Genomic DNA, 14306 nt, shown 5'->3' on the forward strand with positions numbered 1-14306 from the left:
AAAACAAAAGTGATGATTTCGTCTTAGCCACGAAATGCCGGCTCCTTTTCGATTCGGCTACGACGACAAGTTGTGATTATATCTAACCGCAAGCCTAGCTGGCGATGCAGGTGCAGGGGGATGCTGTTTATTGAAGTTCAAGGCACCTGCTAGAACTGGATATGAATTTCATGTATGGGCCGCGAATAGAAAGGTTTGAAAGGGGTGACATAGGAAATGCTGCAAATTGGTGCCGCAGACCAAAAGCTCAGAAATAATTTCGGAGATAAACATCAAACGGTTGCTATGAAAGCCAAGTGCCTGTAACCCTTCACATGGAAGTAGTCATTCCCTCTGCGTGTACTTGGAGACTGATTCCATTTTATTGACAATGCAACACATTGCAATTTTATTCGTGTTAAGACAGGAATCAGTTGGGCACCTGCAGCCTCACCAAGCATAGCGCCTATGCAGGCTGGTCCATTGCTTTTTAAATCACGGCTGTTCACATCTCGCTTTAAAGCTTCCAGAATATTCTTAGGTGCCGCAGTGCTGTCAGGCATTTCAAACTCGGTTGCTGATATGTCTTCCGAAATTATTTGCTTACCGTGAGCGCGAAATACATTACCCTAGTGCATGTAGAGCTGTTTTGAAACTCTTTTAAGGGGCATTACTGAAAAATTCCTGAGAAGCCTTGTCTGCAAAGCACAAACTGTCAAGGATTAGTTTTGATGATGATTGAGGTGATGATAATATGATATTGGGGTTTTTATGGCGTAAAAGCAGCGGCCAATAGCGACGTGACACAAGGTATTTTCTGATCAATCGAGGTGGAGTCAAAGACCCATTTTCCAAGCATTTCACCCCAGATAAGCCGAGCACCAGGCCAGATAAAAGCTTCTACCCATTGTACTACCGGTGAGTACCCGGAGGCACTGAGGATCGAACTCCGCACCTACGCGTGCGAGGCGGATGCTGAAACACTTAGCCACCGCTGCGGTCAGAATTAGAACGCAAACAACACAATAATTAAAACACGAGCATTAGAACAGAAATTGCTTCTTATCTTACAATATGTTGATTATCTTAATAGTAGCCTCAAAGTTCGCAACGTGTTTTCGTTAACCCAAACTTTCAAATTGAAAATCGGCACCGAGAAGATTAATTATCGAATATATGTACTTTCGTTCTAATGTAATTATGATTCATTGGTTCCATCATTTGGACAAGCTCACAGGCACAATCAGGGAGAAATTATCCGCAGTTCCTACTCCTAAAGCGACCTTCCTACGCCTAGAGGTGTGGCAATGTTTTCACAGATTTCCCTAATATTTCTTGTTGGTAAACAGGTAAAAAAAAATTTTGCTTGAAAACTTTTCTTTCCAAGCAATTGGCAGTGGTGTTTTTACATCAAGCCACACTAAGAAATCTGCCTCTGTCAGTACCCTTAGCAGAAATTTTCCAGTCGTCTTAACCTCCCCAGAATAAAGAGCATCAATGGACATCTATATATCACGCTCAAAAAATATCATTAGAAACGCGCGAGTGGCAGTAGAAGCCCGCACATTATTAATATTCTCCAATTTCAGACAAAAAGAACAACGTAGGCCACTCGCAAATGTTAATCAAGTCAGTTCATGATGTACAACCTTGAAGAGTACATCCTTCGGGAGTTGTAATTTGACCGCTACCAGAAATGTTACGCTCCTCTCGGTATCACTGTTCTGCAGCGACCGTCAATTTACAAGTCCAAGCCGCAATATCAGCTGGAGTGGATCGCAGAGACATTCCGCGTGCCTCTCCGCTCTGCCGGCGTCAAGATAATTTCCCGTCGCATTTGGCTAAGCAGGCCCTCGTGTCCTTTCTGGAAACGAAAAGCCAATGGCATTATCATGCCGTAGAAGTTCCCACAACGCATACTAATCCCGCGTATGCGTGAATAATGAGGTCGCCGAAGGGCAATAGCATCAGAACTGGCATTAGCCAATCATACCATACGCTTGTTGGCAACCGGCTTCTACCGTGTGCCTCATTTGTGCTCTTTTGACTTTACCCACCGAATGGTGTCAATGTCGAGGTCTCTTGAAGGTCATAATGCTCTTCGAAGCAAATAAAAAAAACAACGTTCGAAGACATATGAGCGATGAACTATATTTGAGCTGGCTACGCCCGACCTTCAGGAAAATGAGTGCTACGCAAAGCTGCCACAAATACCATTTTCTGCAATCGACATCTGCGCAGTCCAAACGGTTTTAGCTACATAAGATGAGCTGTGCAATGATCAAGCGTCTACGTTTCATGCCAGAATCTCTGCTCCAGCTGTGCTCAATTTGGAGAATTCTGTTTGTGCTATCTTAGGTATGTGTTCACAGCACATATTTTCTTTTTCTACTCGAGAAACGTTTCCTCCTCCATGAGTGAAAGCTCCGGCCCTCAGTGCACCAAGCAGCGCACATTGCCCTGTTGCTTCAACAAGACATAGACTCCTGTCATTAACGCCATGCATGCCAGCCTCCGGAAGGGCCCCATTTTATATCACTGTGTATTGTTGAATCTTAAAAGAAGCCATTCAAGCTGGAAAAGGATGTTGTACACACACCATTGTTCTTTTAATTGAGTTTTACTTACAGGAGGCGCGCTCCGCCTTCAAAGTTCTTTTTATTTTGTGAACAGACTAATGAGACTGCGCAGACATGCATTAATATTCAAGCCGAGAAAGTTCGGTGCGCAGCTAACAAGCGCTCAAGCAAGCTGGTTCTGCAAAGATCTTCATAAATATTTTCTATGTAATGCTGCCACCCATATTCGCGCTTTCGCCTTCATCAGTAGAATTTTTGAAGCCTACAGACATTCGCATCAAGTGTGAAAACAGCGAAATTTTTTGAACGTTGATGCTTGCAGTGGCTGTTCCTTCCCAAAATTATCTGATATTATGTGGAATTAGCTGCATTCTAATTCCTAAAGGAGCCAGTTGTTCATGTCCAAGATCTGATGGATTAAAATTTAATAATAATAATAATAATAATAATAATAATAATAATAATAATAATAATAATAATAATAATAATAATAATAATAATAATAATAATAATAATAATAATAATAATAATAATAATAATAATAATAATAATAATAATAATTGTTTTTGTGGAAAGGAAATGGCGCAGTATCTGTCTCATATATCGGCGGACACCTGAACCGCGCCGTGAGAGAAGAGATAAAGGAGGGAGTGAAAGAGGAAAGGAAGGAAGATGTGCCGTAGTGGAGGGCTCCGGAATAATTTCGACCACCTGGGGATCTTTAACGTGCACTGACATCGCACAGCACACGGGCGCCTTAACAATTTTCCTCCATGAAAACGCAGCCGCCGCGGTGGGGTTCGAACCCGGGTACTGCGGATCAGTAAAAATTGATAAGGAGGAATGCGTTTTTATGCGCTAGTGCATGAGCTGCAGCGTATCGTTAACGCACAGCTGACATAAAGGCAGAATGAGAAGGGTATACTGCGCGAGAGGGTGGAGACAAAAAAAAAAAAGGAATAAGCACGAAGCTTACTAACGCACTTTATTCTCCGCAAGTAAGTGTCGTGTGTGTTCCTTTCCGTTTGTCGTAACCCTTCCCCGCAGTATGCCCTTTTAATTCACTGCGAACGAAGTAGCCCGACAAATCTTATTTAAGCATAAAGGCAGACATAACGCTATTGTAGAACTGTGCAGGTTCAAAAGTTTAAAACACGTGTTGCGCAGTCGCCCTTCTCTCTACATCAAGATAAAGTATAGACAGCAGCATAGGAGATCTCGTACTATATCAATAAGAAAACTGCGATAAAGAGTTTTCTATTAACATGCGCAGCGCACTGGAAAGAAGAAAAGGAAGATGCAAATCGATATTACCTGCTTTTCACAATTCTTCACACGTTCGAATACTCCCAGAAACCTTCACCTCCTTCAGAGAAAAGGAAGAGGGTCTTAAGACAGGCTGCTCGGTTTATGAGGGATGCAGCGTAATTACAGAATCCTCGGATATATATGCTGAGGGCAGGAAGTCTTCGTGGAGGTTTAATGATTTTATGTAGAAAAAAAGTGCCTGTTTCTTGAAGAAATAAGCTGCTGGAGACTTATTGAGCCGTAGTTTTTATATTCCGCCGATTTTCATTATTCTATGCTCCTCAGAATTGCCATCACATTGTGCCGTTTAAAACGAGCAGATTTCAATCGGTGTTTCGAAACACTATTGCAACCTTTTCTTGTGAGTGCTGGCGCTGTCTACACTGCGCGTGAAAACCTATTTTTTCTTTGCACTTTATAAACATAGCCCAGCAATAAGTTTCCGTCAGTTTTTTTGCGCCAACCATTAAAAGCAGCATGATATTAACTTTTTTTTTTGCAGGTTGAAGATGCAAAGAGGAATGCTACTTGTTGCTTTATTTATTGTGGGATTCGGGCTATGCGCAACAAAACGTGAGTGAATTTTGTTTGTTTTTTTCGAAGTTTACAAGACAACCGATCACTAATACGCGCAGTCATTAAAGGTTATAATTTATTGTAGTGATGATCTTTTCCACTCTGATAGTTCAAAATAATTGCTGCCTAATTTTGGCACACAACTTGCACTGCAATAATTTGTGAAACAGGCACAGTGTACTCATTTTGTTGACATGGCGACTTGTTCTATGATGGTAAGCGGACCATGATAGCAACAGCTCATGATGATTATGGCTTTTATGGCGCAAGGTCATCTATGGCCGAGGAGCGCCATGACACAAGGTATTTTCAACTTCTCAAGGTGCGATCATGGCATGGTTGTCTTTTCTGCAGCTTTATAAGTAATTTTCTTTAAGCGATAGATTAATCTAAGTATCTTTATCCCATTGATCAGCACAACACATTAATAAAAAAAATTACATTCCCCTATGCACCTTGGTTTCGGCGACTGTTCGGCGAATGTAATATATATATATATATATATATATATATATATATATATATATATATATATATATATATATATATATATATATCACCGTGCCACCCTGTCAGGTGGCGGTTAAATATATGGTTGGGCGCGAGAGGTTGGTCACCCAATGAACGGTACGGACTGTTGCTGCAGTGCCGCGTGTCTACCACAACGTTTTCAGCGCTAATGCATGCAGCCCACATCTAACTGTCACCACCGCCACGTACCTCGAAGCGCGACTAAAGTGTCCGATGACCCAGGGGTCAAGTTATGCGCCCTTCCTTTCTTAAAAATCATCGGAGTCTAGAACGCTGTCAACGCCAATGAACACGATGATCGCCGAGAGCCTATAGAAACTGAGGCGAGCGCTCTGTTGCGGCGGCGGCGGCTGAGTGACGTCATAGCTGTCACATGGTTTCTCCTCGGTTGAAGGTCAAAGAAGGCCAAATTTACTTCCACGCGAAGAGTGCCTTTACCTAACGTAATGAACTTCCGCTTCATAACGGTAGATCTTCAAAAACCCGCAGAAAGTACGATGAATTTTGAGAGTTAAATACAGACCCGCTCAATCCCTAGCTATGAGTAATAATTAAGAAACTTCTAGCACATGTATATTTAGGACACCGTCAAAAAAGGAATGCGCCGAAAATACATTTAATTATTGCGGTAAGCCTTCACTGAACTGAATGAATTTACTCTTCCCGGTTTGTTTCGCTTAAAAATATTATGTAAAGTCTAAGGCCTGTGACTAGGGACAAAAAAGACCTCGATAGATGTTATCGCTATGTCTGCCTTTGACGACATCAAAAATATCGTACGCAGCCGCGGTGGCTCAATGGTTATGGCACTCGGCTGCTGGCCCGAAAGACGCGGGTTCGATCCCGGCCGTGGGGGTCGAATTTCGATGTAGGCGAAATTTTAGTGGACCGTGTACTGTGCGATGTCAGTGCACGTTAAAGAACCCGAGGCGGTCGAAATTTCTGGAGCCCTTCACTACGGCGTCCCTCATAGCCTGAGTCGCTTTGAGACGTTAAATTCCCCCAAACCAAACCAAACCAAAAATATCGTGTTGTGCAGTCGTTTGCTGTAGGCAATTACACAATGAATTTGCTGCTTGTACAACATGGTATTGAAAGTTGCAATGAAATTACGAAAACAATGATCTTACCCAACAAGGAGTCCTCTAGCAGGGGAATAAGTGCCAAAAATATCTGGCGATAAATGGCCCTAACGCTCAACCTCATACCTGCAGTGGTAAGCGGGAACAATTCCCTGTGTAAGACGCCTTTTACAGCGATAGCTGTTAGCCGCCCGTCCGTGACTTGCGCGCCGCCGTCGTCACCGTTGGCGTAACCGCGTCGCATAATCCGACGGGTGGCTCTGTTTGGATGAGCCGCATGCCAGTGCATGGGTGCATCATTTGACCATTACACCAGCTATCGCTCAATCTCGCTTACATAGTCATAACAGTCATGTGAGGCTTTTTAATTGCTGCAAGAAACACAGTGAGCTAATAGAGCTACATTCCGTCCGACTGAAAATAAATCAAATTCATTTCCATTTTATTGATTATTTCCAGGGCCTCGAGAAAAGCCGAAAAGCACTAAAACCTATACGAGAACCTTGGAGGTGTGTAGACTTGTACATTTTTCCTTTATATTAAAGTGCAAAAAATAATGTGCCAATAGGTTACCGGCCGCTTGAAATGACGGATTGCTTAAAGTGTACTGCCTTGCTGTGCCTTGAAAACGTGGCCTTCATTAGAATGCGTTCACATTATGAGGCTAGAATTGTTAGTTCAGTACAAAGGAGGCAAATCACTTTCCACACATTCCTATAAAGACCGAACAGCCGCGGTGGCGGCGGAGTTTGAGGAACCGGTAGTAGGGGAATTTGTGAGTTGTGATAAAGTGCATTGTCTATTTTATCCAGATGATACGCAAAGACGAAGATCTTCGTCTACTCATGTTTTCCCCGCAAATAACAAAGAGAATTCCGAGCTGCCTGATTTCCAAATACATAAACAAAACAAGTAAAGGAGCTCTCCGGACATTAAAGATTAACAAAATGTAAGTGCTATCCGATTTTTTTTAGCCCATTCTGCTAGACAATTCTCGCAAAATATATAAATGGTTTATGGTAAGCCTTTCGTAACATTTCGCAACCTTGCTAAATGACATGCGGAAAAAGAGAGAGGGTAACCAACGCGGTTCAGAGCTAATGCAGATACCAGAAACGAAAAGGTAATGATGAAGTTGCGGAAGAAACGTGTATTAGAAAAGCGAGTACATGTGTCTTCAGACTCCTCACAAACCGCCGATCTGATGGATCGGCGGCTCGAATCGCAATGATCAACTTAGGCGACTGATCGCAAAATAAAGCCGAGGAATACCTGGGAGAGGATGTGAGTGCAACCATAATTTTCAAGCTTAACGAAGAGTAAACAAACGAAGCTAAGCAAGTGCAAATATGCTAGTACTCTCAAATCGCATTTAGCTTAACGAGGTAATCAGGGTATAATTCTTTCGGAACACAACAAACAGAAATTCGATAAATAGAAGTGCTCGCTCACCAGCTAAAACCAAATGCTAAAATCACCGTATCCATATTGTATCCTTGAAACGACAACACCCACTTTGTTCAGTCCTGTTAGGAGTTAAGTACTCATTGGTGTGGTACTTTTTGTGCAATACTAATTTCTCTTTTTATGATTGTCATTCCTTGAAACACATGAACACAAAAGAAGTATAAGTCTGGACGGGATACGTCTTTATGTTTAGAAGACTTCACCATTGGTTATAGATATGAACTAAAAGAACTTTATCGTGTTTTCAGAGAGACTGGCACGAAAGTTTCCCAATTGTAAGTATACTGAATGAATTTATTTTGTACTGTCAGCACTTCGTGGGAACTACAATAGTACTTTTCTTAGCGTTGGAAACAACTTTTACTGATGTCTGTAGAGCGTAATGTCGAGTGAATAAGGCTTAGAGTTAGCCATATTTTGTGTTGGAAAAGAGCTAAGAGCGCTTTGACATATAGAGGCCAATACAGCTGCCGATGGTTTTCTACTGCTTGGATATTCTGTGCCGGGGATGTTAAGAGTACGCTGATGTTTAGGTTATCTAGCAAGCTCCGATGGTGAAACCATAGTATCTGTTCTCATTACGTTGTCCACTCATACGTTGCGGTACGAAAATGCAAGACTAAAATCAATTTAGAAAGCTGCCTCCCTTTGTTTCAAGCCCCGTTTTGCATGCATTTACTCAAAAAGTGTAGCCTGATGAACCTTCTATTGTCTTTGCATCCATGCTTTTCTTACAGGGAAACAACTATACGCATCTATGTAAACAAAAGTTCTCCCGCTTCCCTTCAAGTCAAATTTGAGGGAGGTGAGCGTGCTTTCCCTCGTGAAATTTTTCATGCAGAGTTAACTGTGAAAAAAGAAATATATCGTACGCGTGAATTGTACCGTGCGCGTCTTTTTCTAAACACCGTTTTTTTTTCAGCGGATGAAAACACGAATTCTGAAAAATCGGTATTTTCACGAGCCGGTGAATGTTCAGATTGAGGTGCCTAGTGATAGGAAATTTGTAGACGCCGTTCGTAACTGCCACATCACTTTTTAAAAAAAGCAATTGTCCTTGACGTGCTCTGTTCTCGACGAGCGCGTCTCTACTGAGCACGCTAAGCGGTGTACAAGACAACGTGTTCCTCCATGGAGCACAAGCCACGTGTCCTTCCCTCGGCTGTGTGGAAACGAGCAGCGGCGAGCACCGCACCGCAGGCGGGTCAGGGAGGGTCACGTCAACCCGCGCCACAGCCTGAAAAGTGGGGATGGATGCGCCTTTACGACGTGATCTTGCTCATAAGGGCGTGCGGGGGACGTTATTGTAGAGATAGCTACATTACGGTAGCATTTCGAGCCTTCAGCGTGGTGGTGGCACATGACCGTGGCGGCGCCGCCACCGCCACGTGGTTGGTCACGTGACGAGCCACGTGGTGCGGAGAAGCTGGGAAACCGAGCTGCCACAGCTGTGCGCATGCGCCATGTCAAGTGGGACGAAGATGAAGGAACGCCCAGCGAAACGGAGCGGTGAAAGACTGACTTTGCAATTCAACTGAGCAAGTTCCACTCGGCCAGATGTATGCTATCGCGTCACGCCAGGTTTAACCGGAGCTAAACCACTGTCATTTTTTTTGAAGTCCCACAACCAAGAGTAATCGCGTGTTTGAAATTCTGAACACATATTGCTTGACTAACGGCCTGTTAAAAATATTACATTGCAAGCAAGCTCCTGATATTTTTTTTAAAAGACAATTGGAAAATAGTTAACAATTGTAGCATATTAATACGGTTAACCTCTTTTCCAATCCCCGCCAACACACTGAAATTTAACGTCGCAAACGAAATTTTGAAAGGCAAATAGCATATATTGAGAAATTCTGGGCCTCTTTCGTTGAAACAACCATATATGAAAATCTTGAAAGCCTGGCGTTTAGTTACCGCGCACAGAAACAAGACGTATCCTTTTATAATTCAGCCCGCTCTGATATCTGCAGCCCATCAACTCAATGAGAGTCATAAGACTTCTACATTGTATTGCTCAAGCGCTGCTTGGACCCGAATCTTCGCCTGGAAGAAAAAAAGCCGTAGTAGAAGAAACAATCCTACTTAAGTTAATGAGCGAAGACGAGTAGAGAGAAACAAACATGCAATTGTTTAATTTAAAAGACCGAAATAAAATTATTACCAGAAAAGAACTTGAAGACTTCACTAAACCAACCAGTGCAAAACTATGTGGCTTCATAATGTCAATCTGCTTTTCTGGCTTTCTCCTTCTGTGGAAGTGATGTTTCAAAGAGAACTGAGTTGATCTCAGTTTTTTTTCGATATTCCTCCTGTCTTTTAATTGGACTTTGGGGCGTGTGTTTTCCGACTAACTGCGAAAATTAGTCATTTTTTTTTAAATTAGCAAACAATATGAGGCTCGATAGCTCAGCTGAATTATAAAACCTTTCGTTTAACGGCGTCTTTTTGAAAAATATTGCGATGATGCACTCCTGTTCTTTATAACTACATGCTCAACAGGAATGTCATTATTTGCACAGCCTGTGCTCAACTTCTTCTATATGAGATTAAAGTCTTTATAGAAACACCAAGAGTGCGGTTTTCATGTCATTCTGTTTTTTATAGTCATCAGAGGCTGTCATCAGAACGCTGAGAAAAAGTAGATTTAATTGACAGCTTACGGCTTAAATCTCCGCTGCATTTGTAGAAAGTGAACTTCTACACCTGCGATGGCGACCAGACGTTTCTGGGCATAAAAGTTGGCACCTCCACAGGTGTTGGTTTCTAGTTAAAGCCACTTAGCTCTCGCTCAACTGGAAGAGAGAATGAAGTATCAAAGTGTGGCTTTCTCGTTGAGAGCAATCGAACTTTCTTGGATGAGTTGCTTGAATTTTATGATGCAAAATAGTTCTTCTGTTCCCCTTCGCGCTAATTTTCATATTGTACTTAGCCAGCATTCATTATTGTTCACCTAATAATTCTTAAGCATGAATTTCCCGCACGGAGCGTATGATGTAAGAGGGCTAATAAAAAAATTCCTAATGGTGCTTGTCAATGCTGCTGCGTTTAGTCAGCACGCAAACAGGCAAAAGTATGCGGTGAGTGAACGTCTTGACAGCCGGGGGCTCCTCTGACATTGTGCGCCAGATTTATGCCACCCTACTGACAACGCGAGAAGCAACCACTACCTAGACCCATTTCGTACTTTGTTACCTGCAAAGCAAAATGTATATGCGAAAGGCGCTCCGAACGCAAGGTACAATGACACCAAGTTGATGTAGTTGATGCACAATGAACCCAAGTTGATTTAGTGTCGTTTAGAATCACAGCTTTCATTTTATAATCGTGCTTCTGTACACTACTATATCAAAGCATTAAACTTACTAAACCTTATGGAAATAATTCTCCAGTGAGGCGAACTGTCACGCTTGCTCTTCAAAAAAAGTTTCTTTGCCAGCTACATCTTAAATGAAGTCACGCGATCGGCATTAGCAGGTTCCAGTATCGAAACCTCTATTGAATACATATTTTTGGCGTGCAGCCTTTGCTCAGGCTTTTTGCCGCTGACCTGTTTCCGCTACTATAATTTTACTTCTAATCTCACCTGCATTCTTCACTCCGGAGGAAAAAAAGTTTGCCTAGTCTTCTGTATTTCTCTTTGCGGCACTGCATTCAGGTTTGTAGAATGAAATTTTTTATAAATGTACTCGAAGTGTCTGGTGTTCTTTTCAACAGTTCACTGAGGCTGGCTACTCTAGCAATTTCTGCTGGAGAGAATGAGAAAAGCCACTTCGAGTCCAGAAATAAGAATAATTAAATAAAAATTTTTTCTAGGGAAGCACTTGTGTTTTGTGAATATAGGGCTAGAAATTGTCCAGCACGGAAGGTGTGACGCACGTGAATTCCTTAATTCCATGAGACATTCAATATTGTGAAACAGCGAGCTCAAACTTCGCACTCAAGCTCCCAGCTTTCCTCGATATTAGAATAGCCCCCTCCCTTGGTGATGTTTGTTTCATACAAAAAGCTATTTCGAAGTGAAATGTTTGTAATGAAACGTTGGCAATGTAAATTTTTTTTTGCTTTCCTGATTTGAACAACAAAAGCGATGAATTTTGTCTGTGTTTGCTTACATTGCTCTCGTTGTCAGTTTCGCTTCCAGCTTCCTGGACGGAGCCGCAATATCTGAAATATGCGAAGAATAAGCAGTGCATTATTTTGGGAAGCTCCCCTGACAAAGGTAAGTATGATCGCATTGACCGACTTGCACAGAGCTTCAAATTAAGTACCTGAATAAGGCGAGTTAGAGAACGAAAGAGTGCAGTTCACAGTAATCTGCTAGAGCAACTCACTCGTCTCGAACCTGCCATTCAAATTTGGTTCGAATCAATGCTAATTACTCTTGCGAACAATAAGAAGGATTGTCCTATATGCTGTTCCGTGGTGAGCCTTGCTGCAAACGTCGGCTCACTGGAAACACTTTTACAAAGATTTCCATTGCTCACACAACATTTAACAGATACATTGTCATACGGAAAGCTACAATGTCGCGGTGAAGCTGTAAATTATTTTTGGAGTAAAGTGTGATTTGTAAATTCTGAGCATATTCCTTTCGTTTTCCTGCCTGCCACATCTCTTCAATGCCGGGGTTGAAAAACATAGGCCCCTAGATAGAAGGCAACGGAGCATTAAGAAATAATAGCGGACTTCCCCTTGCTATGCACAGTTTTCGCCACACTAAGAATGTATGCGTGTCGTTAAACGATCGGACCTCGTACGTGCACAAGCGAGAACAGAAGGAAAACTGATATTACACAAACCTGTATGAACTTCTTGTGACCTCATTTGTAAGAAATTGCATGACAACAGTCATTCAGTGAACACAAGCAGAAATTTAAACAGGGCGAGGAAAATATTTATTACTTACTACAGGAAAACACAGCGGAACTTGAGGATGACGCCAGGTGTTCGGAAAATGTTCCTTCATGTTGACTTCGGTGGCTGGCTCTAGGGGCCAGCGTTGGACAGCCACTTCTGATATGAGCATGGCCACCTCTTGCCGCTCAAAAGTTTTCTAGTCGCAGTTCAAGCTGGTAGATATCAGCGGGGCAAGCCTGTATGTTGTGGGCTCTATTGGGACGCTGACATCAGAGGGCGCATTAGGGGCTATAGGCAACAGGAAACGAGGCAGCACACTGGGCTTTCGTGCACTCTAAACACAAAAAGAATATAAAGGAAGCAACCTTTCTTGTAGCGCACACCTTTTAGGTGCAGAGTGTGCTGTCCAAGCACTGGGGAAGATTTCCATCACTAAAAATATGGAATACATTTCGGTGGCCACTTAAACGAATTCCCTGTTTTTGAAGACATTAACCGAGCTTACAAACTTCTTAATTTGCTAACCTCGAGACCCCCGGTGTAGTGTTTAAAAGTCTCGTCTCACTGCTAACTGCATCAGGTTACTGTTCTTTGGAGTGGGAACGTACCTCCGTTGGCGAGAGTAAGCATTACGTATATTTATGATCGAAATCTGCTCCCAAACTCGGACAGCGTAACGTACCCCTAAAAGCAGTGCGCAAGAGCAGAGCTTACTGCTTTTTATTAACATTTAGGCGTATTCTTGTATACAGTGTAGGGAGAGCCAGTGCTTGAAGCTGACGCCAAAGGACTAGTACAGATTTTGTAAGAGATTTGTCGCTCGCTGGAAACCGTAGTCGTTGAAGTCCGCAAAGCATTGTAATGGCGTGGTACATGCACAAGTGGTCCATCGCTTGAAATATCGCATGGAAGTAGGGGAACAGTCCTGCTTGGTGGGCGAGACCTTGAGGAAGGTCGTGTGGAGGGCACGTTTTCCTGCGCGTGTGCAGTGTGAGCTGCGATCTAGACCTAAGTGAAGGAAATGGTACGGCTATTGAAGGGGACTGTCCGAAAAATGTAAAGAACAGTGAGGGAAAGACGGTCTTTGGCAAAGCTACGTACTGCAGACTGAGAGTTAATAAGTATAGTAGTGCACGATGTGTAAGCTATGGCCATATAGCCATCGCAAATTTATCTGCCTCTTCCGAGGAGCAAAAGCGAACCGTCGTGGACACAAGAAGGGAGCCAGTACGGGATGCAGCTGCCGCAGCAAGTTTTCTGCTTAGTATATTCAGCGTCGTCGACGTATGTGGTGTGTTTGCGATCGGGGTATTTTTGTGCAGATCATTGGTACGTTCGTCCCGCTGGACACGGTAATGACCTGAAAGAAAATTGGCAGTGGCTGAACTTGGCTTATTCTGGAATTCCGCGAGAAGCAAGGACGCTTTCTGAGCATCTGAGGCTCATCCATGGGAAATATGCTACACGCTCGCGACAACAGTTCTGTATATATCCACACGACCACATGGCTATCCCGTGGAATCACATGGTCTTCAGACACCCCCATCGGATCTCATCACGTGGCTTGACATCACCCCATCAGATGTTCTTAACGTCAAAGGTCCACCCACATGTCACCCAATGTCGGAGGTAATCTCAAGGTCAGAGGTCACAAGTCAAGTAAGGTACTGGGGAAAGTTCAAGAGTCAAGGGTTCGACACCATAACAGTACCACATATGGTCATGGTCATACTTGGATAACGCGATTGGGCAGAAGGTCGTTCAAAGGTCGTTCTCCGGCCTAGGTGACGACTGCTTTACCTAGCAATTGACAGTACCCCCGAGTCCCCTTCCCCCACTGCGCCGTCCACAGCACATGAAAACATTAAATGAATTTCAGGAGCGGCTAAACATGTTCCAGAGCGTCTCGTAGACGGTGGTA

General features: G+C 43.0%; 1 protein-coding gene across 1 annotated transcript in view; it reads left to right on the plus strand.

Moving 5' to 3' along the window:
• The first annotated feature begins 2202 nt into the window (after nt 1–2202).
• LOC144100187 (uncharacterized) overlaps nt 2203–14306 on the plus strand; it is a 33445-nt gene continuing 21341 nt past the window's right edge. The window contains exons 1-7 of the mRNA XM_077633206.1: nt 2203–2337; nt 4369–4439; nt 6515–6564; nt 6868–7004; nt 7771–7797; nt 8260–8327; nt 11658–11747. Of these exons, the coding sequence (XP_077489332.1) occupies nt 4376–4439; nt 6515–6564; nt 6868–7004; nt 7771–7797; nt 8260–8327; nt 11658–11747 (436 nt within the window). The 5' untranslated portion in view covers nt 2203–2337; nt 4369–4375. The remainder of the gene's footprint in view (nt 2338–4368; nt 4440–6514; nt 6565–6867; nt 7005–7770; nt 7798–8259; nt 8328–11657; nt 11748–14306) is intronic.

The sequence above is a fragment of the Amblyomma americanum genome, chromosome 8 (assembly GCF_052857255.1).
Source record: "Amblyomma americanum isolate KBUSLIRL-KWMA chromosome 8, ASM5285725v1, whole genome shotgun sequence".
Taxonomy (NCBI): Eukaryota; Metazoa; Arthropoda; class Arachnida; order Ixodida; family Ixodidae; genus Amblyomma; species Amblyomma americanum.